Below are 23,760 nucleotides of genomic sequence, written 5' to 3'. Positions count from 1 at the left end.
TGAGAAAAAAGGTGTAAATGAAATAAAAGTGAATCTACATACAGTAGAGTAAGTCAACAGGAAAACCCTCTACCTTTCAGTCTTTTAAAATGGACCGGCACATCGCTCTTGATGCTCTTGCTGTCGTCCTCTGTTGACTCGCTGCGCACCAGAGTGGGGTCATTATGGGCCAGCCAGTCCGCCACCTTGCTCTCCGATGCCATCATAGCCGCCTGAAGCGTGCTCAGGTCTCGTCCTCCCGTGCCTCCACTTCCCGCTCCGCTCTTCTTGGAGCGAGATCTGTGATGGTCGGCCGTGAACTTTGACACGTGATCTTTAATGGTGACTTTCCCTGGAGAGGTGTTGTCAAACTCTATGGTGAAAGAGGCGTGACCTTGAGCTGTGGAGAAGACAGTGCAGTTTTATTACTGCGTTTCAGTCAGTGCTGCTAAATATAACGCTGCAGGTTGAAGCACTATTTAAAGGATTCATCTATAGATGTTAGTTCTGGGGATAATATTCAGTCAAGAAAGCTTCCAGTCTGCAAAACATATGGGACATGTTAAGGATATCTACTTTATACTTTACCTGTAGTGGTATGAGTGTAATTGCCCTCTGTGTCCTTGGTTGGAATCTCATGGATGCCATTATTAGCCATATGACCTTCCTTGGTAGGAATCTCAAAGTAACTGGAATCATGGGTAGCGGAGGCTTGAAGGTTGTCTTCTTTAGCTTTCTCTGCCCGACGAGCTTCTTTGCTTTCTGAATTTTAGAAATATTGTAAAAGCACGTATTTAGATTATTTTTAAAAGCTACACACTTGTTCGTTAGTTTCATTACACAGGACATCCCACTGTTGCAGAGCCTAAGTTTCATTATCAACAGATGAGCTTGGCCTCACAAGGGTTAATTCAATCACAGTCTGCACATGTGCGTGTCATCATTCATCAGAATTACTGTCTACTTGTAGAAAAGAAGCCCTGTGATAAAAGCACACAACAGGAATATAAACATATCCCTCATTGTCTGTATCGCATATAGACACAGGAAGATACATGCATAAAAAAGTCACTCTTCTGGTATTTACAACTTGGAGCATTTATTTTTTCATTTGTTAAAATCCTCTTTGTGATCTGAATATGGTAAATTCACCAATTAGAAGGGCCATCTGCCTCGTGTTGCAGAATAAATGTGGCAACATATGGCAATCAACAACAGGAAACAAGAAACAGAAACAGACTCTGGAGATTAAAATCACTAAAAACAATGAGTGATTTATGAGTAACATACAGATTTATAAAAAAAAAAGTCATACGCATTGGTGTCAGCATAAGCTGCTCTGTCAGTTTGGAAACATGCAGAGCATGGATTAGAAGAGGGTAAAAAGTCATATTTGGTGAGTTATATTTTAAGTGAGAAGAGATTAAATCTTTGTGAAACAGTGTAACTACATCGTTCACATCTTTGTCGTCTTTATCAGCTTTAAAAGTTGAATAAAAATATCTCGCTTTGTTTCTTCCTTTCTCTAAATTATTATTAACAACAAAACTATTTGACTGAAAAGGTACAGAATGTGAAAAAGGCCCCCTTCTCAGCTTCATTAGCCAGAGTATAGTGAAGTGAAGCAGTACTTACTGGACAACCAGAGAGTGGTTAGCTAATAATCGCTGCAGTGTGAGAGACTGTTCTATGTTGAGAGCGTGTGTGTGTGTGTGTGTGTTTGTGTGTGTGTGCGTGTGCGTGTGTGTGTGTGTGTGTGTGTGTGTTGGGTGGACTGGGGGAGCTGGTGCAATGCCGTAACCCAATCAGCCTGAGTGACAATACACGAGAAAGGGGGGAGGAAGCTCTGACAACACAGCCCTTTCACACAGAAGGAGAAAAGGACACACACTAAACTCAACTGACACCCACAAGCATACAACAAAACACACTCCAACAGAATCGCTTCCTGATCTAAACTTCTTTCTCTTTTGCTTCCCCTTTATTCCCGTATCAGCCCATACGAGTTTATTAAAGATACACAGATCACATCCTTTTTTCGGTTTTGGGGTAAACAGAACCGACTTAAATGTATTTTGCAACAGACTGTGGGAAAAGCTGCCTCACAAACCCAACAATATGACAACATGCATTCAGCTCATTCCCCACAGCAGTGCTCAGAGCAGGTCCACTCACCTGCTTCCATGACTGAAGTAGCCAGTCCCATGCTCTTGATTTTCTGGCAAGCTTTCAGTCACTCTGACACGCTTGAAAGGATTTACTCTCAAATGTCCAGAAAAAGTCCTTTCTAATCGCATTCTAACACAAAAATGCTTCCTAAAATCCATCCATTCTAAAATCTGCACGGTTCATTATAGTGTCAGACGACAGTTAAAACAGCAGACGGAATCCTTCCTTCGGAGCCTGGTGAAGACGCTGCCAGACAATCCATCCAGATGTTGGGAGAGATTTGAGGACTCCTCAGTCTGCTTCAGTGTTTGTGCATGATTAACCTCCCCCACTCTTTCTGACTACACTGGTCCACGCTAAACCAGCCTGGCACAGACTCATTTTGCACAGCTGAGCTGTTGTACTATTGGTGTAGCCTCTAATCCTGTTACTCTGACTATCCACCACCAGTTAACGGGATCCCTGAGTCCAGTGGTAACCATGCACAAACATACTGCAAGCAAACAGACTCACAAGTCTTTGTCTGGACTTGGACATACACGGGTACACATCCAAACACAGTCTGGCTGGTCATTAGTCCTTCAAGCAGAGCGAACACAGTGAGCTGGGGAGGACAAAATCATCTGCACCTCATGGTTCAACTTGACCTCTTTCATCTATGGGCTATCAAATAGCAAATTTCTCTACAGAGCATGTAACATGTGAGAGGTGTATTATGTAGTTTAAAATACTTCCTACCTGAAAAAGAGCTGTCCTGTTTTTTGGTTGATGACTTGCTTTCTTGTTTAAAGGAGTTCTCGTCGTCTGCATCCCCATCCCCCCACCAAGAAGGCTGTCCATATAGAGGGGTCCCACGAGGCAGAGCTGTGAGGTCCCCTAGGAGAAAGGCACACAGAGACACACTTCAGCACAGCCTCGCATACACTTTATAATACTTCATATGCAGCCTGTCAGATTTGAACATTTGTATTGTGCTTTAAATACTGTTACTGAGATATATGAGTCTGAGACAAATGAACCCATCTGCTCTTTGTGTATTAAGTCCTCTGTAGTCAGATCTTGCACCATTGACCTATTTTAGCCAGAAGGCTAAACATACACTTTACACTATTATGCTTTCTTTCTTAAACAAATGCATCCCAATCGAAACAGATACTCTCTACTTTCCACCTCCCTGTTCCCATCAGAACGAAAGCTGACATGAGACGAGTGGATTGAACAGCACAATACAGGAGTGACGGGAAGCTTGCAGAGAGGCGGATGACATGCAACAAAAGGTCTCCAGCTGGACTTTAAACAGCAACAATGTGTCTTAGGCCGCTGTGCCAGAGGCGTCTGACCCTGTATTAACATCTTTCTGCTTCATCCTCTTTTATTATCAACTTTCTATTATCTATCTACAGTACATAGCAGTGATGAATCCTGTAAGAAATGTAGTGGTGCCATATGGGTTTGCATTAGGGCACTGATCTGACCCTGTTACTGTTTAATCTGTGCAATAACACAAGCCCCATGTGGCCTTGTTTCAACATCTGGAGCTTAACCAGGAGCCCTGCTAGCACCCAAGCCTGGCTAGTGGTCGATTATTAGGCACGCCCCAAGATCAAAACCAGTCTCACGATATGAGAGAGTTTGGTTAGAATGCTTCCCTTCATGGCCATGTCCACCCCCTACTGGCCTGAGATAAAACCCCACCACACATAAATTCACAATATTGTGTCTGAAAATGTGTCCTCACAAAAAAATACACTTGTTATAATTCTTTACAGAGTTGATTGTGTATTTTAAGCATGTAATATGTGTACTTGTAATAGTTGTCAGTAATCTAAAATAAAAAAATGCAAAAGTAAACAAAAGAGCAAGAAAGATCATCCCTGTAAAATATTATGTACAGACAATGCACAATAAAGCGATTCGAAGTTCGATTCCAGGGTTTCCCAGTGGAGTCTGCATGTTCTCTCAGTAGAGTAAGTGGTTGTGTGTGTGTTTGTGTGGCGCTGTGATGGACTGGCGACCTGTTCAGGGTGCACCCTGCCGTTCACTGCCTTGTTCCCTGTCTCACCTCCTATCCTCTCCTCTGTTTTATGAGAGTCCGCAGGTTTACTTGGTGTCTCTTTAGAGGAAGCGACTCCGTCTGTTGCTCTGCATTCCCCTGACCTCACGGCGCTGCCACTAGAAGACTTTAGCGTTTTTGTCGGGGTTTTTGTAGGAGACTTGCTTGCGGCAGCAGTCGTTTCGCCACTGGATGGCTTCTTGCTGAGCTGGAGTCCACTGGTGAACTTTTCATGCTACATGGAGGTGAACAAACAAAGAAATACTAGTAGAATATCAAATTACATCTGTGCATCATGGTGCATGTTGATACATTAACACAAGCATGAGTCTTACCTTCAGAGCTTCCTCAGGCACAGTGAGTTCTCCTCTCACCACCGTAAACAAGTTGGTATGTGACAGAGGTTAAGGAAATATGGACCGCAGCACGATAACAACATTTGTTTAGACAATGCTTTAAGGCATTCACATGTTAAATGTCATTGTTTTCATGTAGTACACAGTAAATAAGTGGCATCTAAGTACGAATTTTGATCGGTAGTGGAAGGATATCATATCCAAACCTCAACTTGTCCTCCAACTTCAGAGTGATGTACATCTGCTCCTGAATGCGCACATCATTTACAAATGTCTGCAGAACAGGGAAAACAAAAGTAAATGATAAGACTTGTTCACAGTTGTACATATAATTAATCTACTTGTTATTTCAATGAATTAATTACTAAAAATATTAGAAGTTTTAAAAAATGTTTCCATTTCTTAGCACTTTTTCAGTTTGGTTTTTTGACGACTACAAAGATCTCAAACATTCACATTTACAATAAATAGAAGCAGCAAATCGACCGATTATTTTGTTGGAGAACTACAGAAAAGTCGTGTAAACTAATTTTCTGGTTTCACTTCAGAAGTGGAAATACCAACTGTGGTCTAGATGTTAGACATCTTTTGTGTGTTTCAGGGTTTTGGAATGTTTCACCACAGGACCACAGGCATGACCATGACAAAGCACTCTTTTCCTTTTGACTCTTACTCTTTCCTGCTCCCATCCTCTTTCACTCCTCCTTCTACTATGTAGAGCTGAGAGAGATCAGGTTTCACTGCACTGCAAATACAATTCATACTAGCGCTGCTGTTGAAATAAAACATTCCTTCTTCTGTCTAGTGAGATGAAGTCTCACTAAGTTCAACAACACAGGAGTGAAACATCTCCAGTAAGCGCTGCCTACACAGAGCTTTACACTCCTCATATCTCTAGATATTCACTGACTCAGCAGAAGCAAACTTCCTCTGAGTCCAGTTGAAGATGTTGGATGGTCTGTGACACAGCAGGAAGTGTCTCTGAGTCTGGCATCCTGTTTAGGAGCTGGAGAGGATGTGAGGGATATGCTGCATGTGTCACCACGACGGTGGGCTGTGACTGAGTACTAATCACTGCAGTGACTAAAGCAGTGTGTCGACTGCAACCACACAGGACTACAAAAACATATACTGAACCTCAGTCTATAATACTGTATGTGACGCACTCCCTCCTTTGTTTGTCTTTTGCTTTCTTTCTGCTGTATTTATAAAGTGTATTGAGGTAAACAGATGTATTATGGCATCACCACTGACCCTTTATTTTATGGTCAAATCATTAAAGCCTTTGCCCTGAAGTAATGATCTATATAATTAGATTTGGATTCAAATTTACCTCAGCCTAAACTATAAATCTCCAGTGACACAGACATTGATTAGATCCTTGTCAGATTGTCTGCCAGAGCAGGTTGACCTTTTCCCCTTCAGGGCCTCATCTGTCCATCTGGTTGTAACTCTCCTTTTCTGCTTTGCTCCCTGGCGCTGGTCCATCATGTAACCATATACTGGTCTGCACTCGCTGTCTTGTCCCTCGTTTCCTTTTCTCTTTATTCTTAGTTTTGGTCTGATCTCATTCTTTAAACATTTTTATAAATCCACTCACCCCATTCAGGCTGCCCAGGTCCTTGACCTTGTGTTCATCAGTTCCAGCCTCATAGTTGATTACTGCATGCTGCTTGTCCACACTGCGAGACTTCAAACAGAAACATACATGATGGTTACACTTTTGACTTCTCGTGGTTACTAAGATCTGATGGTAAAGAGCAGATGTTCAAAAAAGAGCTTTATATAAATGATGGAAACTCTGCAACACTATCAGCATCCACTATTAAGAATGCAGCCTTCATATTAACATCAACAGTGATATCAACACGTAAGTATTCAAATTTTTGTGGTGTGAATTCATCAACTTTCTGGCTTGTGAATCAATGTCACATAGCTTTCTGTGTACTGTATGTACTAATATTTTCTTGTCTGGTCTGTGTCTGTTAAAAGATTCTTTAGATACACGGATGAGTTAATAAATTCCAGAAACGAAGTTAAACCTGGTGCAGGAATGTATTTCTCATGTCATCATAGGATTAGTCTACTTCACCAACATGCTTGCTTCATATTAAATTTCTTTTTTTTATATATCATATTAAATTTCAAAGTACGACATTCCTGAGAAGTGAGCTTATTATTTGGAGTGATTGTGTTTCCATTTTCACAGCTGCTGAGTTTGATGCAGATAGTTCTGGTTGATGAATCTCATTTTCTGATGCTCACTTTCCCATAGTTACCTTTTTAAACAAATTGAATGTACACTTTTACTGAAGCAAGAGTGTCATGATGCTGCAGTTAATGTATCGATACTGAATGTGACACGTCTAGCAGCGTCACTTGCTATTTTCCACCTGGCTCATACTGTAGCCAACCAGTGGAAAAAGAGCACAAGAAATGATTCAGATTGAGGTCAAGCAGACTGTGTTGCTTCCCTTTTTTAATAAATAAACTCAGAATGTGACCAAAACCAGTGAGATGACCTCTCTCAAGTCACTCAAGTACATTTAGTAGAAGTTTGAAACTGTGTGTTTGTGTTTATTTGTGCATGACAAATGCTGGTCTTAACATTTAGCCATGTGATGAGGTCGTGGCTCACTGAAAGAGTCACATGTGAGCAACATTAGGCTACTAAAAAAAGTGTTGCACAAAGTATAAACAAAGCCAAGAGAAGCCTCAGTTCAGAATAATTTCTCTATCTTCTATCATTCCAAAGACATCACAAGGAGACAAATGCAAGAATACACAGTCACATGCAGAAGCAGTTGGCCCTCAGGTCAGACACAGACTGTTTAGAGAAATAGTTGGAAAATAAAACAGATTGTTTACAACTCTGCATGCTTCAGAACATGAAACCTATTACTGCTCTCTTGTAGTCTCTTCATCAAAGGACAAAACTGTCAGCAATCTGTAAACTAACAGAGCAACAATCCACCCTGACACGGTAGTAAACAGCGTGTGTTGAATGCAGCCTCCACTTCCACTGACTCAGTCAGATAAGATCAACTCAACTCTAACTCAAGAGGTATCTGCCCCACTTTCTATTTATGGTACAGTGACCACAAGTGCACGAGCATACATGCAGGCTCTGGATATAAGCACAGCTGAAAGGACACCTTAGTCACACATCAACAAACAGACATATAATAATGCTTTGCAACTGTAAAGGCTATAGAATGTAAAGTCATTTGTAATGTCTATAGTCAGACTATGAAACAGAGACAGACCCTTTGACAGAAGTCACTAAGAGGGATCTCACCTGTAGCATAAGCTCACAGTCGTCACGTCCCACAAAGATCATTTCCCGAGGGAGTCTGTGGCGAGTCCCCCCACTGCTCACTAGGAACCAGGAGGTGACACTCATCTCTGCACCCTGCTGTAGCCTCTAATACGCACCTATACAAAAAGCACAGTCTCTTTATAGAATGAAATTTGACTATGTACAAAGACGTCTTTGTCCATTTTTTTAATCTCAAATAGAGTGGAAAGATAATGCAGGCGGAGTGAGTTTTACTACAAACCTCTGGTCCAGGTCGCTGACTGCTGATGCACTGTCAGGACAACACAGCTAGGCCATCCTGAAAGAGAAATGTGTGCTTTTATTGATTTGGTCCAATGCAGTAATCACAGATGTATGAATAAAACACAAAGTCAATGTTTACATCTTGCTTCCTTTTATTTTACTGAGGTGGATTTGCAACACACCTATGTCTGAAAAAGAAGACTAAGCCCACCAGTGAGATGCATCCTCTCGTTCCCTGTCTGCACTGATCATTGCCAGATGTTAAAGGGGGAAGTGATGTAGGAATGTTGGCTGGCCTAGCCAGCAGGACATTTATTTTCCCTCCTACCTCCCTCCTCCCCTCGCTCTCCTTCACATGAGCTGGAAAAGAGGTCAAGCCAGACACTCTGACTTTCTAACTGCCCGGGCCTGGAAAACTAACACTAAAGAGAGCTAACTGATGGCCAGGCGATCTTTATGGCTGTTGGGTGGTTTGCCTTAATGTTTAAGTTTAAAGCAAGACTTTTTTTTCAAGACTTGCTTTTTTTGCAATTTTAAGATTTGAGTTTTCAAAGCATTTCACATTATTTTAACTTCTGGCACTAAAAACACAAAAGCTCTGGCGTGTGTAAAGTGCCAAGAAAGGCCCATCAGAGGGGGAATTAAAGATTATTGAGCTAAGCTCCTGCTCACTTGACCTCATAAGTACTTAGTATCCCAACTCAATAATCCCCAGGGTAACATTTTAATCAGCTGCACACCTCTGATGTTTTCCTCCACAGCGCTGTTGGGAACGTGACAGTACAGCAGCTGTCCCTGATGTGAATAGATCATGTGTCTGGAATGGACTAATATCATGTATGTGGTATTGTCATCATCATCCTAAATTTGCTAAAATTAAGCAAATTACAACTGATTCCTGTATTCTTAATGTCCAAAACTGACCAATTCTCTTCAATAATTAAATGATTAAATACATAAAATGCAGGAACAAGGGACCCCCAATGGGACAAGGCATGACTTTATTCATCAGAGAGTTCGATGTCTCCCTAATCGCTGCAGTATCCAAAGTTAATGAGAATGTGGTTGAGGGGTCTGCATGTGTTGAATGCCAGCGTGTGTGGTGAGTTTAGGCAACATTTTTATTATCACACATAAAAGACACAGCACAGCTGGAGGAATGCAGCGGTGGGTCTCACGAGGAACACAGGACACAGCTGAGACGAATAGACTGCCTGCTGTACATGTGCTCCTTTAGGTCTTAATGGTAAACGCTACATGTGACAAAAGATCTTACTTCCTTTTAGTGATGCTTAGTCATGCAAGTCCAAACCCAGTCTTCAGATCCTTAATAAATCTATTAACTATTTGTTGCATTATGTCAGAAAATACTGATTTGTTTCCAATTTCTTAAGTCGATTAAACAAATCATTGTTATTGATGTCTGTCTGATAATATTAATAAAGATGAGGATAAGCAACTTTGAGGAAGGAATTCCCCAGGCACCAGAAACAGCCTGAGAAGTAAATGGGAAGCAGAGATGGGACGCATGCACTGGAACTGCATCACGAGGAAGCTCATTTAAAACTAAAGTGAATAAATATAAACAGTGCTTCTATTATTCATTACAAGTGAAGACAAAGCTTTGACTAATAGCCCGACTGAAGATAATTCATTGCTCTCGCGGCCATGTTTTTGTTGGCAACATGTCATATAAACTGTCTTCTCTCTATTTAACAATTCAAAACTCTCATCTTTGAACCAGCCAATAACAAACTTGCACAGAAGAGGAACAGGAAGTGATAACACTCAGCATCAGTTTATTAACGGTCCTCGTCTCTCATAGCACGTGCTCGCTGCTCCCCGTGTAGCATCTGGTTTCAGTGTGTCTCCCAGGATGATGAACCAGCTGGGTAACCGTCAGCACTGCTCATCTGCTTTTCTCTCTAACCTCCCAGACTGTCACATCACCACAGCGACCCTGACAGCTGACTCACGCCACAATCACACACCCTGCCAACCGCTGTGTGTAGCCTCCACACACACCCACATGCTAACCAAACTAAAGTGAGACACCGTAGGGGAGAAAACACTCTCCTCACACATATTTCCATGTGATCTCATGATGAGAGCCACACACAGCACCAGAAAGGGTGTGGTTGTCTAAGTGGAATTAGATGGACAGATACCACAGGCACCGTGGATGCTAATTCTAGGAAAGACATGTGGAGACTCTTCCTACTTTATATTCAGCACTTTTATTTCAAAAAGCAAAGAATGACCCTCTCACACACTAAACCAGTCACTAACTGACATCATTTAACAGCGTTTAAGCATTTGCTGTTCTAACTTCAGTGGCTGGTCGGTCTTTCCTAAGATAAATCCTCTGGCAGACAGGAGGTGATATACTTCATTTTCAACAACGCAACAAGGTAAGCGCTGAGTGTTCTGACATAAATAGCACATAAAAGACGCTTCAGCAGTGATACTTCCTCAGGCTAGACAGACAAGACAAAAGAATATGAAGTTATGAAAATGTCATTGGTAAATCACTGAAAGCAACAGAGAAAGAACAGAGGCTCTATGTGGTTCTAGACAGCACATACAAAAGCACCCGCCTATTCTCTAGTCCCTGAAAAAAGGTGCAGTAGGGTCAGATAGGACCTTCAAGTCAATAAGCAAAAGACAAACGGGGTTTCACAACCCCAGAGATGCTTAGAGAGTACGGACCCCGCGGGATGCAAAGAATGAACCAGGCACCTGCCTAAGCAGCCTCTGGACATACAAACGCATGGGCAGACAGACAGAGAGACAAACAGACAAAGGCTTCTCTGGTCCCCAGTGATTGGGTCTACTGTGGATTTATACTTGAAAGTGAAAAGCAGAAGACCTATGTAATCCATTGTTCTTTTCTAAACTTTAGACAAAAGGACGAGCCCTGAGCCTATTTAAGTCAACATTAAAATGGAATGTAATTATGTTAAAACTCAACTGCATCCACCACATTCTTGCATTTCTTGCACACCTCTCCAATGTCACCGTGATGTACTATTCTGAAAGCTGATCCTGCATGCATCTCTGCATGTGTGTGAATGAGTGTGTGTCTGCAAACCTCAGCACTTTTAACTCCACTCATGTTTCTCTGACTGCATTTCAATGACACACTAATATATGAAATAATCTGCACCAAAGAGCACACTATGACTGCCCAAGGGACTTCAGGCTGTTGTGCAGTTGATTCTCTTTGACATTTGAATCAAGTTGGCCTACTTTACCTGATCTCATAAATTAAATCAGCCTGCAAAGATAACAGGGCTCCAGCCATAAGGGAGCTGCTTTGACTGGACTAGAAAGAACCTTGTCACATTATGTTCCTTGTCAAGCTGCTCAAGTCAGAATTCACCATGCTAATTTGCGGAAGAAAACCTCAACTACAAATGGAGGCTGAAACGTTTGATAAGCTTGTCTGAACAGTTACTGTTGTTAAGGTTCATCTTAACCTGAGGCCTGAAATTGACAGTAGTGCATCTCTACGGATGCTCCTTTTCTTCTGAGGGTACTTAGATATATAACCCCATACTGCACATAGTGATGTGATGAATACATTTACTACAACTTTTACAACTTTACTTTTATGACAAACCAGCATGTTAATAAAACACAGTACAGTATTTTCATTATATTATAACATCAGAATAGAGGTATTGCCTTGATCATAATGCCTGCACCAATCTGTACATTTATGAATCCTATGACATTGATAGGAACTACAGTAGTTCTACCCACAGTCTGCAAATGCTGTTCATCATTTTATACAGTCAGATAAAGATTATAACTCAAACACCATATCAGCACACAGGGAGATAATAAATCATTGTGGTCAGAATAGAGTCTGCAGGAAGCAGAGTGTTATGTGTATGCATGGCTTTAGCTGGGTTAATGTGGATTATATGGTACATACAGTACTGTAGTGCAGCATGTGGATGAAAAAAAAACTGTCTAATGCGGCAAAAAAGACCATATGGTGCAAAAAATAGGCCACACACAACACATGAGCATTCAGTGAGAGGAACAAAGAGGCACACACCTCCATTTAATCAGCATGCATCCATCCAGCCGGCTGCAGTATTACCACACATACCCTGTTCTGACGACAAGAAGCATCGTCATCAGGTCTGATAGCCCCTGTGTTACACGTGACCTCCAAACCTTCTGTTACTTTGAACATGAGCAATTCATGGATACCGAGAACATTACAACTTAGTCCAGAATAAAAAACAAAACAAAACTAAGCTAAACTCCTACTTAATGACATACTACTACTGTAATTTATGAAATGTAAGCAAAACTATCTATCAATCTATATGTCATCATAATAGAACTTGTTAGATAATAATAACAATATAACAATATAATTCCATATTCTATCTTATTTGTCAAATGCCCATACCCTCCTTAGCTAAGAAATAATATTATAAGACTAGTATCTAGTCTGTTATAATAAAATCAACATTATATACAAAAGCATTTGCCTTTTGAAAAGGTTATTCTTATGTTGCTCTCTTAACTTGATGAAACTTTAGTTCTGCAAAGATGTTTTTACTGGGTTAATACCTTTAAGCCAACCAGAATAAAAAGTGTAATAAAAGCCTATCTATAGTGTCACATGGGACAATCAGGGAGGCTCGGGGAGCCTGGCAGAAAGAGACGGAAGTGAAAACTCCCCAAAAACAAGATCAATATCTGCAGTGGAAAGAGTCACAGGGCAGTACGTTACACCCCGAAACAGATGTGAAGCTCACTCAGTTTTATTTGTAATTTTTCATCAAGTAAATGCAGGGAAATAAGCCTGACACGCCTCAACGTTCCATAACAAGGGAGAGTCTGGTGATTACGTATTTTATGTTTTTTAGCCAGGCTGTGGTCTCTCTCCACAGTTCTTACCTCCCTCGTGCAGTATCTCTCTCTCTTGTTCTACACCCAAGCAGCAGCCTCACCAGGCACAGCTCTCCGACTCTCATAACACTTCTACTCTGACACTTTATAGAAATGAGATTCCCTGCTATATTTAGCTGAATAAAACCTAGTACACAACACTTTTAGAAACATGTTATGAAATAGATTTAAAAGTTAACTCTCATACTATGTTGTTTTCAGTTGCAAAAAACAATCACTGACTCCTGAAGTAAAATGAACTCACTTCCTAAACTTCCTACTATACACAATGGCTGCGGCAGGCCGGACGACAAAGTCCTCAATCCTAACTATAGACCACAACAGAGAATATGTCCATGTTGTTGAAGGAAACCCCTGACTACACACACACTCCTCATGGACCACAGACGTATAGCTTGAGTTCAGGACAGATGATACGTCAACTGCAGAGGATGGAAAACCCTGACCTCACATAACGTCTGTTCATTGTTAATAGTGTAAACAATCAGCACTGACAACTAGTTACAGGATTTTTGTTGCACGGCACACACAAAAACACATAAATCTGAACGCACTACAGTATTTGTATTTTTAAACATTTTATCGTGGCCACTTTATCTGTATTAATGGACTCTAATGACTGAGCCGCCGTCTAGCCAGCTGCTTCACTCTCCTTTCCGTGAGGGCAAAAACCATCCTGTGACACTGACACACTTTTAAAAATTGCAACCCGCCTGCATTGCTAAGCGGCCTGCTGGCAGCCACATCTGCAAAGGGAACAGGAAGGAGGCACAAAGTGAAGGGAAAGCGGAGTGGAGGGAAGTCATGAAAAACCAGACGTATGGTATTATCTGCACATTCTGTGACTTAACCCATCAAAAATAAATTCTCAAAGCCGAGGGAGGAGGAGGTGACCAACCTTCACTGAGTACAGCATATGAGCTTTTCAAGGCAGTCGGCCATGGAACCAGCAAGGCAACTATTAGTCCACAGTATCACTGATGCCCTTACACACAATTGTAGGGAATCATCCAGACAATTAAATTCACTAGAGCAGCAAGGAGCAGTCTGTTTGACATGTTTATAGTGGTTCTGTAACTTTGGCAGTAGACATGCATATGTCTCTAGCAACTGGAAACTTGCTAGAACTGATATTCTGCCACCTGATAAATAAGGTAAAATCTGAAGGCCTGCGTGAATTTCAATAAGGCATCCTAATGAGCTTTGTCGGTTCGTGAGGATAAGGATACCGCTAAAAAGCACATCTTTTGATATTTCACAAAGTTATACATCTTACAGTGTATGATGATGACAAAAGAAAAAAATGAAACTCAACACAAAGAGACTAGATGCGCGTAGGCCAGCCACGTCTGCCCCATGAAAACAAAGCCCGCACCCGGTAGACGAGGCGCCGGTCCGACAGCGGCCGACACTGCCGCTGCAACATTACATTAGAACGTAGCAGCTAATTCGATCATTGGGTTTTAGACGATCTGAACGGACCCAGAAGAGGAGCCCGAGGCTAGTGTGGTTCCAGCGAGATAACCCAGCACAAAGCGCCCAGTGTGGCCGACCTTCATTGATGTGCATCCTGTCTCTATAGCGTCCGCGCGGCTACAGGAGGATGCGACCAACACAAGAAAACACGACAATATCAGCAGCACAGGGGACAGACGTGGCCGCTGCGGTTCTGTTCTGTTGCTGTGCAGCGTTATACAGGCGGAGCGGGGCAGGGCAGCCTGGTCATGCTGCTACTGACAATAGTGACGTTAACTAGCCGTCCAGTTAGCCAACGGGAGTCTGATTAGCCCTAATGGGAATAACAAGGCTGTCGGTTCAAATCTAAAGAGCAGTGTCCAAATAACGTCTGTAGCTGTGATGTGAAAAGCTCATAGATGTGAACATATTACTGGAACACAGTGAGAAGCCCACGCTGGCATCAATAGAAAGGCTGAAAACCGAGCCTTTCTGTTTTTGTCCAGCCTACAGTAAACTTCACGTGAGTAACGGTCGACCGGCTAGCTAACAGTCTAGAGCCGCGAACGGACATTGTTACGCATAAAAGCCCACTCCTCGCTTACCCTGTTCCCTTTCTGGGGTGCGTTGAAGGTGCGCGTGTGTGTGTGCGTGGAGCCCAGCCCTGCCTCGCTGCGGTTCAGTCTGACTCGGTGCGTCGGCCCTTTCCTCCCACCGTTGCTCAGCAATGAGCGCTGCTCCCGCAAGAGGCGAGCGGACGAACGTCCCGACACACGCGTCAATGCGGCAGGGATGCGAGCAAGGGCACTCGGTTATTCCCTTCAAAATAAAATCACAGCCAAGGCAGGTTGCGGATTGTGGAAGGTCACATGACACATGATCTTTCCTAATATGTACATTCTTAAAATATCACTATTGCTAAGTATTTTAATAAAATATGTTATAGGAATTTAATAAATACAATGAAAATTTAACACAGGTGTTAAAGTAGCAACAACACCGTATGCAGCATTTTAATTTGTAAGTTAAAATCACGTCTTCCGCTGTTGTGTACTGCACTTCACTGAGCTCATCCTCAGCAGCGCCTGCGTCTACACTTCCAACCATGGATGCTTCCAACTCGACCAGAAGCCCTGAGCCAGAACCGGGAGGGCGGGTTTCCTGGACTCCCTGGTCACGTTCCAGGGTCCTTTGTTGCCGTTTCATCAGCTGAGCTGTGCAGCTGGCAGTTTATGTTTAAAGCTGAAACTAAAGACAGTTCTGCCTGCATGATTCGCCGCCCAGATGAACAAAGTGCCATAAAACCATGCAGCTGCAAAAAGAGCAAATGGGTGTTTCTAATACAACATTTTACCAGAATTCCCAGTTCGCTTTACAGAAGCAAAAATAGTTCAGTCTTATTTACGCCTAAAAACAGTTTATGGACTTGGACTTTACTGATGCTGAAATGCTATATGCAACATGTATTAAGATGTTATAATGTGCAACGTGTATTAAGATGTTATATTGTTGAGCCCAATTAACTGTAAATGTTTTTAAGTTTTAAATATGCATATTCAGTTATGCCAAGCATTATATATTTTGTTAACATCACAAATAATTCAAAATTGTGAAAGGTACGCTCCTGGTACGATGACGCAATGACGTTCCCAACCGGTCACTAGCGTGAGCAATCGATTTATTTTTAGGGAGGTGCCGCATGGAGAGGCGGGGCAGTTAAAGCCTGTTTATATTCGAACAGAACGTATGACGGTATTTTTTTATTTAGCTCTTTAAACGATGTAACAACGTTGCGCTGATTTTATCGAGGTTGATTTCATTTTAAGTTATTCTTAATATCTTATATTCAATTTTAAAGATGTCAGCGTAATGCCAAGTTAAAATGTTATGATTAGGATTAGAACACCACAGCTTGAGTGAACAAAATGGTCCATATTTATATAATAATGCTTTCAGTTAGTGTATTATCATTGTATTAGACTGCATCGTATTTTGTAGCAAACATGCGGCAAACTTTCTGCAGCTCTGACGTTTTGTTTACTCAACTGTATTTTGATTCCGGTAGATGGCGTAAGCCAAAGCAAACCCTCCCATCCGTTGACCGGGCCATTAGAGGTTGGATCAGGAATTCCTGTCTGACACCGTTGCTAGCGAATGGCTGGACAACATGGCGGATCCGCGGGACGTTCAAACTGCCAAGCGAAACGGGAGCGTCGGGTCGTTCTCGTCACCCGGTTCCGCCGTGGCAATGGAGATAAAACGGAAGAAAATACGAAAGAGTTCCTTATTCGTTGAAACAGAGGTATGTGCAGAGAAAATGAGGTGTTTTAAGGGTCTTGTTAATGACAGTTCGTCGAGTTCAAAGTGCAACAACTGCAACGATTTACGTAGCTAAGCTCGAAAGCTAACGATTGTTTTTAACTTAGCATCATCACAAATGTTTTTATTAACTAAATAGTAGTGAAGGACTTGATTCCTTTTAACATCGCTCTCAAACATTCGCACACTTGCAGCTGGAGGGCATTATCCGTCAGGGGAGGTTCCCCGTATTCAGGTTCCTGAAATCAGACCCGAGCAGTTTGCTCATTGTGTGATGTTGCTAAGCATCCACCGAAATAACGCGTTTGTCTCTGCTCCAACTAGCAAATAAATCTCGCGTCAGACCCAAAGCATGAAACCATTTAATCTTCTCAATGAAACCCTACAAATAGTAGCAGATACGATTTTGTTATACGTTTGCCAGATTTGTAAAACGCTACAGTTGCAGGTTTTGATGTGTTTTCTGTAGTGTCATCGTTTTTAGTCAATAGAAATCTATCCAATCCATTATTTAACGTAGTTTCCCACAGTTAAAGATGACTACTTCAGTTATTTTTATAACACAGGAACTGATCTAATATGTTATTCGAAGACAATCACTATTTTCTATATTGTACAAGCTTAATAACAACTCAGTCAGCCATTATTAGTTGTAGCCACATATTCTTTTTGGTCATTTTGAAAATTCTCCTGTTTTGTTGATGAAGAATAATACCATACAAGAAAAGCTTGAGTTTGAGATGCGCATGCGAGAGGGGGCCTACAAGCTGCTGCTCGCCTGCAGTAAGAGAGAACAGGTTCTGAACGCTTCCAAGAACCTGCTGACCTGCAACGCCAGGATCAAGGCCTACCTCACTGAGCTGCGGAGGAAAACGGAGCAGCAGGACCTGATGGAAGCATTCAGGGGGTAAGCTGGGCTCCTGCCATGCCCTCTGAATGTCTGAAGAGGATTTAAACACATTAATGCATTCAGTTCAAACTCAATTGTGGTCACTTCAAATAGTAAATTCACATTTATGTTTTAGACCTTCAGATCCAGATTCAGACAGCCGCATGCCCTGTAATGGGACAATTGCATTGTCTGGTAAGACTACAGTACAGTTTTAATGATCTTCTTTTTATTGGACATAGCTTTTAAGGAATTGTCGCACCTCTGCTTCCTGTCTGTCCTGATGCAGGGTTACGTATTCCTTTGTTGTGGAGAGACTCTGACCACTTCAATGACAGAGGGAGTAAGTTCATCGTTTGTTACATTCCTTTATGTTTCACTTCATGGACACCTGCTCCACTGACCTTACACTGTACACCACATGTTTATCAGGCTCTCGCCGAGTTGCAGTGTTCTGTCTGATGCAGATGGGTTCTCAAGTGTTTGACACAGAGATGGTGGTGGTGGATAGATCAGTCACTGACATCTGTTTTGAAGGAGTCACTGTCTTGTGAGTGTTTTCTATACATTTCCATTATGCAGAATAAAATGTTTAGAACCACTGCACTTACCTTTGCGAAACACTCTTTGGTGTTCATATTATTATTATTATTATTATTGTTATTATTATTATTATTAGTAGTAGTATTAGTATTATTATTAATAATAATAGTAATAATAGTAATAATAATGTTATTATTATTATTATTATTATTATTATTATTATGTATCATTTATGAGTTTAGCATTTTTTTTCAACCTTGACCAAACTAAACATTTTATGATTGTGCTCTAATTGAATAATGGAACTGATTGGTTCTTTCTTGCAGTAAAGAAGCAGTTCCTCAGTTTGAGCTTAAGGTGGAGCTGTGGAGCTGTGCACTAGAGGAAGAGCTCATGTTGGTAAAAACACCAAAGAAACTGGCAAAGAAGCTGCGGAACTCCTTTGGAAAAACTGCTGGGAAGAAGCTCTGCCCTCTGCTGAACACTCCAGACCCTGACACCTTCCTGCAGCAAAACCCAATACCCTCGTATGTATTGTGTAATCTCATAAAATCCTTTCAGGCCTTTGGCTTGTTATTTTAGGATTTAGTTGTTGGCAACTACCTTGATTATTGCTTGTTACTGGAAATGATGATGTAGCTGCAGGTCCTCACAACAGTTTGTTAGGCAAATCACAGTAAAGATCGAAGAGTTAAGTCATTATTTAGGGTTACGTATACCGCCTCGTACAAACAAACTGAACTGTTTTATTGAAAAGCACAGTGCAAGTTCCCACCTGTATTTCATTTGTCTTTGAGAGGAACGCATACTTAACAGCATGTGGCGCATCAAATGACATCCCCAACAGAACATTTGTAAGTGATACATACAAACTGTTCAGTAGAAAAAAAAACAGCAGAATCTTTAGGCCTTTGAATGGGGAAAAATGCTTTACAAAAGGACTGTAGGGCTTGTACACGTTGTTGCTAAAGGGTGGGAGTGTTTTTATGTTAAAGCCTCAACATTATTATTTTACTTTCATGGCTAGTAGAGTATTTTTCTTTTTGTGTTTGTGTGTTCATCTATTTGTGTCAGTGGAGCCAGATACAACCTCCTGGCGTACACAACACTGTGTCTGCCTGAGGCTGAAGGCAGCTTTCAGTCCCACTCCCTCATTGTCCTCCAAAACGGTAAGAAACAAAGACAAAGAGATGTACTATCAGGGCATGTCAAGGGATTACGGCTTTTAGCCTCGGATGTGACTCAGCACTGTGACAATGATGTGATATTTTTACACCATTAAACGTTAAAGATAAACTTAAACAAAATATCTTGTCTTTGGATTTGAGCTCAGATTACCTTTCTCTCTTTTTTCTTTTTTTCCTTGTGTGATTAATGGATAAGAAGTAGGTGCTCCGATAGGCTTCCTTAACCATCTCTAATTGCAGGGGTAAGATTCTGCTGTGAGTTTCCACCGTGGTACATTAGTGCTGAATGAGAGCACACAGTAGTTTTTAAAATGACTGTTTTTGCTAAAGGCTCTTAAGCTGGAAATTATCTTAACCTCTATCCTGTAACTATTCCTTAATTAAATAAATAAAAAATATATTACTTTGCTCTTCACTGTAATGTTTGAAGATCTGCTCTGTTTTAAGATACAACCTCATGTAATTCATGATCATTGATGACCATTTCTACGTTTTCTTGGTTTTAATGCCACTGTTGTTGATGTTGAACCCCAAAGCTGACTGGTCATCTTGGCTTCCACTTTATGGCAACCTCTGCTGCCGGTTGGTGGCCCAGCCTGCTTGCATGACACAAAGCATGATGAGCGGCTACCTGAGCCAGAAGGTGTGTTTACTACAGATATTAACCGTAGCCACAACGTTACTCCCAGTGTTAAAACTCTTAGGTTCCATTGTTTCTTTCTGATGATTTTCAGCAAACTGTGGAGGGACTGAAACACTGCTGCAGGCTTTACTGTGTCTTGAGTGCTGGATTTCTGTCATGCTACTTCACCCCAGAAGAAATTGATGCTAAAGTGCAACCTACTCTTATAATACCCATCAACAAGGTAAGATAACAACACTTTATACATTTGAATTAACATAGTTTTATATTTTAGTTTACCTTTCTAAGGGCAATGTATCTCACAGTTCTCAGATTTGTATTTTTGTTGAATGGATGTCTTTAAGCTGTGTTCTTTTTCTTCAGGAAACTCGGATTCGTGTAATGGAGAAGGAATCAGCAGGGCAGAGATCCAGGGATCTGTACATGAACAACCCATCTCTAGAGGGATCTCAGACCATCATCTTCACCACAGATACAGAGGAGGAGCTGGAGGAGTGGCTGGAGGCCCTTTACCAGCATCTCTATGATCAGGGTGAGGTTTTGAGTAAACACGACTTGTATGTGTAAAACCTATGGCTTTTATAAATTACCTTGACATATTCATAACTTTCTGTAAAGTTTTATTTGTTAGTGTGAGGAAGAAAAACAGCAGCACATATTCAGCTGAACTGTTCTTAATGAGAACAGAAAGTCTAACCTTTTATCTGTCTCCTATATGTCTTGTTTACAACCAGGCCAGTGGCTGCATTGCTGCAACCAGCTAATGAAGATCGAGGTCGTATCACCACGGAAACCATCACTCTTCCTCACTAAGCAGGCAGACTCTGTTTACAACGACCTCAGTGAGTAGAGTAATCAAAGCAAGTAGCTACAGTGAGTTAGAGGTTGATAATTCTGTGACAGCTAAGTATAATATTTTGCAGGATTTTAATTTGTGATTTATTTATAGGTGGTTATTCATGGTTATTTTTAGAAGATATGGTGAGGGTGCCTTTAAACAATTCATTGAGATAAATGAAAGGAACTGATTTATTTCAATTTAACCATGCATAGCATTTTCCTTTTCACTGTGAGGCATGAAAATGAAATCTTTTTAGATGCTAATTAGAATATTGTGTGTATATGTGTCTTTTTTTTTTCCTTGTTATATCCTATAAAGTATTAAAATAAGACAAACTGAAAGTACTAAATGCAGTTTGCTTACTTTACGTTCTTTGATTTGCAGGTATAAATTCTCCAGGCAAGTTTGAGGGTATTACAGATATTATCCACAAGAAGATAGAGGAGACAGATGGCCATTTTCTGATTGGTCATGAAGAGAAGGAGGTGGCTAATTGGTCCACTCTGTTTGATGGCTCCCATTCAATTATAGTGCAGAAGAGTGTTCTGTCCCAGAGCAGAACCTCCACCCCATGTGCAAGTCCCAACTCCAACACCTGTTCTACATCCAGCAGCAACAAGAAACGGCGTGCCCCACCCCCTCCTCCTAACCAAGAGCCCTATGTGCCATCCACTTGCCCGACCAAGCCTCCCCTTCCTACTCCTCTTCGTCCTCCTCCTCCTCTTCCATACCAGGAGAAGGAGAACTCCGGCATTTGCACTTCACGTCCGACCACAAGATCCAAAACCGGCAGGCCCTCTTTGGATGCCAAGTTTTCTGCCATCATCCAGCAGCTCCAACGTAACAGTGCTGGAGGAGCTGGAGCCCTCAGTCGGAAAAATGCTCCTCTTCAGTCTCAGCCCCCTGTCCAGCAGCTCGAGGACCCCAACCACCATGCCCACACCTCTGAAACCACAGCTGACAGTGGCTTTGTCAGACCCAGTTATGGCCTTGGTCCAGTTCCTGCACCAAGGAGCAAACTGAGGAAGTCTTTCCGAGAGCGGATGAACCTTAAAGCCTTGTGACCTCAACCTTCTGTCATATTCAGGTTTGAACATTTCGCCCTACTATACCACTAATACAAATAACTGCGGTTAAAAGTACAACAGAGCTGAGTAACTGTTAAAATCACTGTGGATTTATCACCACAGTGAATTTGACTGTATCTCAGCAGCAATACTGTGGTAATATTTTCTTAATACGTTTTTTTGTGATCTAACTTGTTTATTAGTAAGCAATAGGCCGATGGTCTCACCTCTGAGAGAGCTTTACTTGCCATCTCTTACCCCTACTTCATATTGAGTGGTTCTTCCTTATAGGTGATGCCAATCATCTTATTCTCAAAAAGTAAGCTTATTTCACACACTCCTTTACCCTAAAAAAAGGATGGTATGGCATAGTGAAACAGATAAGTTAACCATCTCCATCATGACAAAGCAAAACAGAATTGACACATTTATATCACAAGATCAATATTTTGAATTCATCTTTGTAGCTGCTCCTTTCATTTATAAACTTTTCACGCACAGATAACCAATAGATGGAATGTGGAGCATGTTGGCTTAAGATCTGCCATCATCTATCTAACTAATATGGAAATGTTTATTTCTCAGCTCTGTGGCTGGAACATGCACTGAAGAAAACACATTTGCAAAAGCACTCAAATTGGAACTGATCCACTGACCCACTGTGGAGGAGTCATTGCTTTTGGAACTTATTCCATTTACAGTGAATACTTTATGACCACTAAAGATAATCTTAGGGAGAAGGGTTTTAGGAGCAGTTTTAGGCAGTGATGTGATTTCCTAGATGTCTTAATAATGGAGTGGCCTTACTTTTCCGTGGCTACACTCCATAGCGCTGCAGCTCATAAATGCTGTGAATATAATTGGATGAATGAGTCTTTTGAGTGGTGAAAACAATGAATAGCCTTGTGTTTGTGTTTTGAACACACCCAGTACTGTTAAGCGCCAAACATTTTAGAGCATTCAGTGAATTACACAGTTTCCAAAACATCACATTTGAAAACATTAGCTGAAATATTTGGATGAAACCCTGTTATAAAAGCTGCAGTCACATTTTGTTTTTCATTTCCCTCTAAGGAAGGTGGAGGGTGCAGATGTGGGAGGAGGAGGATTTAGTTTGGGACCGAACAAGAGAATGTCACTGAGTGCTGCCACTGTGTATAGTTCAGTGTTGAGAGGCTTTTTTTCATATAATGTGCACTCAAACTAAGTGATTATAACTAACAACAACAGGCGTCTAAGCATGCTAACAATAAAGAACATTAAATAGCTTACTGTAATATTTAGGTTCATTATTTTGGAGATAATTTTAATGAACTTTGAATAAGTTGCTTGTGGATGTTAAGCCTGAGGTGATCTAAGGGTGCACATCCACTCAGTAGTCTCTTTGATCAAAGCCAAACTAATGCAACAAATTTAATTATTGACTTTATACTGTCCTTTTTATTTCCCTCTTCCACATGAAAGCAGAATATTGTGGCTCTATATGTTTAATTATATTATATATTAAATGCTCTTCATACTTAAGTTCTTTCATCTCAATTTTAAGAAAAAAATAAGTAGACTTCAAGAGGCTGTTGTTAATTACTATGACCATAGGTGGTAATGCTTCGTAGTAATCTTGGCACTTGTTTAATTTGTAGTGTACTGATAAAAGTGTATCGTGTCCTGTTTTTATTCTGTTCCCTTCCTGCTCCCTATTCACGGTGTGTTGGAAGCAAACTATTTTTTATTGCTGATCTGCAATAAAATGACCTACATTCTA

The 23,760-nt window shown here is 41.2% G+C and overlaps 2 protein-coding genes across 13 annotated transcripts in view; one reads left to right on the top strand and one right to left on the bottom strand.

Moving 5' to 3' along the window:
* cep170aa (centrosomal protein 170Aa) overlaps positions 1 to 15,287 on the bottom strand; it is a 27,218-nt gene extending 11,931 nt beyond the window's left edge. The window contains exons 1-10 of one of the 2 annotated variants that reach the window (XM_029127416.3): positions 15,115 to 15,287; positions 8,118 to 8,174; positions 7,856 to 7,992; positions 6,158 to 6,247; positions 4,753 to 4,831; positions 4,537 to 4,595; positions 4,211 to 4,436; positions 2,887 to 3,024; positions 568 to 741; positions 74 to 379 (exon numbers count right to left, since the gene is read on the bottom strand). In XM_029127416.3, coding sequence (XP_028983249.1) covers positions 74 to 379; positions 568 to 741; positions 2,887 to 3,024; positions 4,211 to 4,436; positions 4,537 to 4,595; positions 4,753 to 4,831; positions 6,158 to 6,247; positions 7,856 to 7,960 — 1,177 coding nt within the window. In that variant the 5' untranslated portion in view covers positions 7,961 to 7,992; positions 8,118 to 8,174; positions 15,115 to 15,287. Of the gene's footprint in view, positions 1 to 73; positions 380 to 567; positions 742 to 2,154; positions 2,719 to 2,886; positions 3,025 to 4,210; positions 4,437 to 4,536; positions 4,596 to 4,752; positions 4,832 to 6,157; positions 6,248 to 7,855; positions 7,993 to 8,117; positions 8,175 to 15,114 lie in introns of those variants that run through there. The other variant, XM_029127423.3, reaches the window with a different exon arrangement.
* On the top strand, positions 15,016 to 23,760 carry rtkn2 (rhotekin 2). Of its 11 annotated transcripts, none has more exons than XR_003783244.3 (14): positions 16,676 to 16,811; positions 17,536 to 17,735; positions 17,854 to 17,912; positions 18,007 to 18,060; positions 18,150 to 18,267; positions 18,587 to 18,787; positions 19,335 to 19,429; positions 19,984 to 20,090; positions 20,182 to 20,313; positions 20,454 to 20,622; positions 20,825 to 20,932; positions 21,316 to 22,018; positions 22,290 to 22,317; positions 23,073 to 23,760. XR_003783244.3 is itself a non-coding variant. In XM_055502490.1 (13 exons), the coding sequence occupies exons 2-13, from the start codon at positions 16,677 to 16,679 to the stop codon at positions 21,993 to 21,995; spliced, it is 2,058 nt and encodes a 685-aa protein (XP_055358465.1). In that variant the 5' UTR covers positions 15,016 to 15,032; positions 16,575 to 16,676; the 3' UTR covers positions 21,996 to 23,760. The 11 variants fall into 11 exon arrangements, 5 of the variants coding, with proteins under 5 accessions (XP_055358465.1, XP_028983262.1, XP_028983261.1 ...); XR_003783243.3 differs by having other exon boundaries at positions 22,584 to 23,760; XR_008692575.1 differs by having other exon boundaries at positions 22,202 to 22,317.

Source organism: Betta splendens, chromosome 15 (assembly GCF_900634795.4).
Source record: "Betta splendens chromosome 15, fBetSpl5.4, whole genome shotgun sequence".
In the NCBI taxonomy this organism is placed as follows: Eukaryota; Metazoa; Chordata; class Actinopteri; order Anabantiformes; family Osphronemidae; genus Betta; species Betta splendens.
This window is presented reverse-complemented; position numbering and strand designations above follow the sequence as displayed.